Here is a 2,769-nt window from a genome sequence, read left to right as displayed (position 1 = left end):
TTGTTTGACAGTTGCTGAATAGTTTGGTGCAGAATGATTAAGTGATCAGAATGATTAAGAGTCTCTCATGATATAGTGCCAAATGAAATATAATTATTTGGTAATTATTTACAACGAAATTAGGACGCTGAATGGTTAAGAGACACACATAATACAAAATCATTCAGAGGGTTTTAAAATCATTAAGAGCTAGACTTTTTTTTTTTTGCTAAATAAGATTCAACTCTTAACGATTCAGAGACTGCCACTTAATGAAACTATTAAGAGGTAAACAAACAACCTCTTACTATACCTATGACTTAAAGTTCTCTTTTTGCATTATCCTTAACTTGTAACTTTTTATAAGTTTGGGGTAAAAGTTGTAATTACCCATAACCATAAGGGTGAAGTATAAACTTCTCCGCACCATGACCCAAAAAACCTTCGAGAATATAGGGTCAATAGGCCACCGAAGCCCATACGTCACTCAATCAAGATTTTCGACAGAAATCATTAATAAATAACCCACGTAGTTTAAAAATTGAGACAGGATACGTAACAAATATCAACCCTCCAACTTCGATTCCTGCATTCCAGCACATATTTGTATTACAAACCACTTTAATTGATGCACCCATATTGGAATTTTGGGATTTTCGTTGTTTTTGTGTCTCAGGTAAATCATCGAACACTTGATGTGCAATTGTTTGGCTTAATTTAGTTGATCCTTGGTTTGGGTATAGGTGTGTGTCTATTTATATATCATGGGATGCTTTCTCTTTAAGCTTCCGAAAATGGATTACTGATTATAACGACTTTGATGTTTGATGTTTCCTTTTTACGAAGCAGTCATCACTTAAAGTGAGCTGTTCTTATATCTGATTCGTCTTTTTTTGGTGTGTTTTTGGTAGGAAGTACACATAGGGGACTAAATGGACTTGATAAAGTTGCTTTAGCTTGGTGGGGCTTTGCTTTTTTTTGGGGAAGAAGAAATTCTTGATTAAGCTCTGGTTGTAATTCATGCTTTTCTTCAGCTTAATCTGGATTGTGAGATCTTTTGCGGTAAGAGGTATTAAAAGGGCTGAAGATACTCTCATTGTTCTTTAGGTTTCATTCTAGCTTTAGCCACTAAGATCGACATCAATTCCATGTAGTTGGAAAATGGAAGTAATTTGCTTGTTCTTAAATCTTGAATCTTGATGATCGATCATGTCCTATGAGCTTGATTCGTAGAAATTTCTTATGGGATCTTGTTGAATCTTGATCTGTAAATTCAATTCAGATTTCAGAATCAAAGATGGCTAATTTTGATTGATCTTGATAGTAACTACAAATTTGGTTTTAGTAGTTCAAGATTTTGAGTTTTGTGGGTGCATTTTGTTGTTTATTCATAATGAATGATGCCCAAAGTACTGCCAATAGTCTGCCTCCTTTCATCGCAAAAACCTACGAAATGGTCGATGATCCTTTAACCGATTCCATCGTATCATGGAGCCACAATAACCGAAGCTTTGTCGTGTGGAACCCGCCTGAATTCTCGGGCGAATTGCTTCCGAGATTCTTCAAACACAATAATTTCTCGAGCTTCATCCGACAACTCAACACATATGTGAGCCATCTCTCATTTCCTTCAATGGGTTTCGGTTTCTTCGAACTTTTAGCTGATTTTTATTTATAATCTTTCAGGGTTTTCGGAAAATCGATCCAGAACAATGGGAATTCGCAAATGAAGACTTCATCAGAGGCCAACCACATCTTTTGAAGAACATCCATAGAAGAAAACCGGTTCACAGCCATTCGATGCAGAACCTCCATATCCATGGAGCTTCTTCTACATCTTCTCCTTTGACCGAATCAGAAAGAAATCGATACAAAGAAGAGATTTACTGGCTACGACATGAAAAAGAATCATTGTTTCTAGAGTTTCAAACCCACCAACAAGAACAACAAGAGATCGAATCGGCAGCTCGTGCATTAACCGATCGTCTAAAGATCGCGGTGAAACGCCAAAATGACATCCTCTGTGTCTTGGATACAACTCAAATATTGGAGACAAATGATCGAAAGAGACGGCTTTCGGCTGAAACGAACAACGATCAAGCGAGTCCTTTCAATTTTCCAATCTCCGGAACCCGAAATACAGATACCCTTTTGGCATTAGATGTGGAAATGGTGGAGCAATTGGAGTCTTCTCTAATGTTTTGGGAGGATTTATCCACGGACGTCCGTGAAGCTCTTGTACAACAAAAGTGGCAGCCTGAGTTGGATCAGAACGCTGGAAATTGTGCAGAAAGTCCCGTTATTTGCTACCCAACGATAAATCTTGAAATGGGCTCTAACGACTGTGAGACCGCCATGAATTCTGAAGTGGTGAAGGGTGTTCCCACGGACGAAGAGCAGGTTGGTCGGAAGAGTGTTAACGATGGGTTTTGGGAGCAGTTTTTGACGGAGAATCCCGGTGGTTCGACGGAGGATAACGACGGCAGAGGGTGGGGTCAATTTGGGAAGTTTTGGTGGAACATGAAGAGTGTAAATGGCCTTGCAACACAAATGGGGCAGCTGGAAAGAACTTGAGGTTTGTAGATTTGTGTTTGGATTTTTGAAGAATTATGATATGATGTTTCATTTTTCCTGGTACTTATGTTTGTGAATACAATGATGTTAGGATTTCAGCACAAGTTGCAATTTTTGAGTCGACATTTTCTCTTTTACTGATGTGATAGATAAATCAGCTGAATAGCGAGCACACTTATATATATATATATATATATATATATATATATATATATA

General features: G+C 37.7%; 1 protein-coding gene across 1 annotated transcript; it reads left to right on the top strand.

Annotated features, from left to right (window-relative positions):
* The first annotated feature begins 533 nt into the window (after window positions 1-533).
* LOC112526633 (heat stress transcription factor A-4c-like) lies at window positions 534-2,655 on the top strand. The gene is made up of 3 exons (XM_025136998.1): window positions 534-655; window positions 891-1,588; window positions 1,666-2,655. Exons 2-3 carry the CDS (start codon window positions 1,373-1,375, stop codon window positions 2,551-2,553), a joined length of 1,104 nt encoding a protein of 367 aa, XP_024992766.1. The 5' UTR covers window positions 534-655; window positions 891-1,372; the 3' UTR covers window positions 2,554-2,655.
* The last annotated feature ends 114 nt before the right edge of the window (window positions 2,656-2,769 follow it).

Source organism: Cynara cardunculus, assembly GCF_001531365.2.
Source record: "Cynara cardunculus var. scolymus isolate 2C chromosome LG 14, CcrdV1, whole genome shotgun sequence".
NCBI classification, from domain to species: Eukaryota; Viridiplantae; Streptophyta; class Magnoliopsida; order Asterales; family Asteraceae; genus Cynara; species Cynara cardunculus.
Note: the sequence above shows the minus strand (reverse complement) of the source record. Positions and strands in the feature narration are given on the sequence as shown.

Bases quoted from the DNA above. Each gene is read 5' to 3' on its own strand.
- LOC112526633 (XM_025136998.1), top strand. From the start codon at position 1,373: ATGAATGATGCCCAAAGTACTGCCAATAGTCTGCCTCCTTTCATCGCA. The intron at 1,589-1,665 runs GTGAGCCATCTC...ATAATCTTTCAG, and splicing joins TCCGACAACTCAACACATAT to GGTTTTCGGAAAATCGATCC.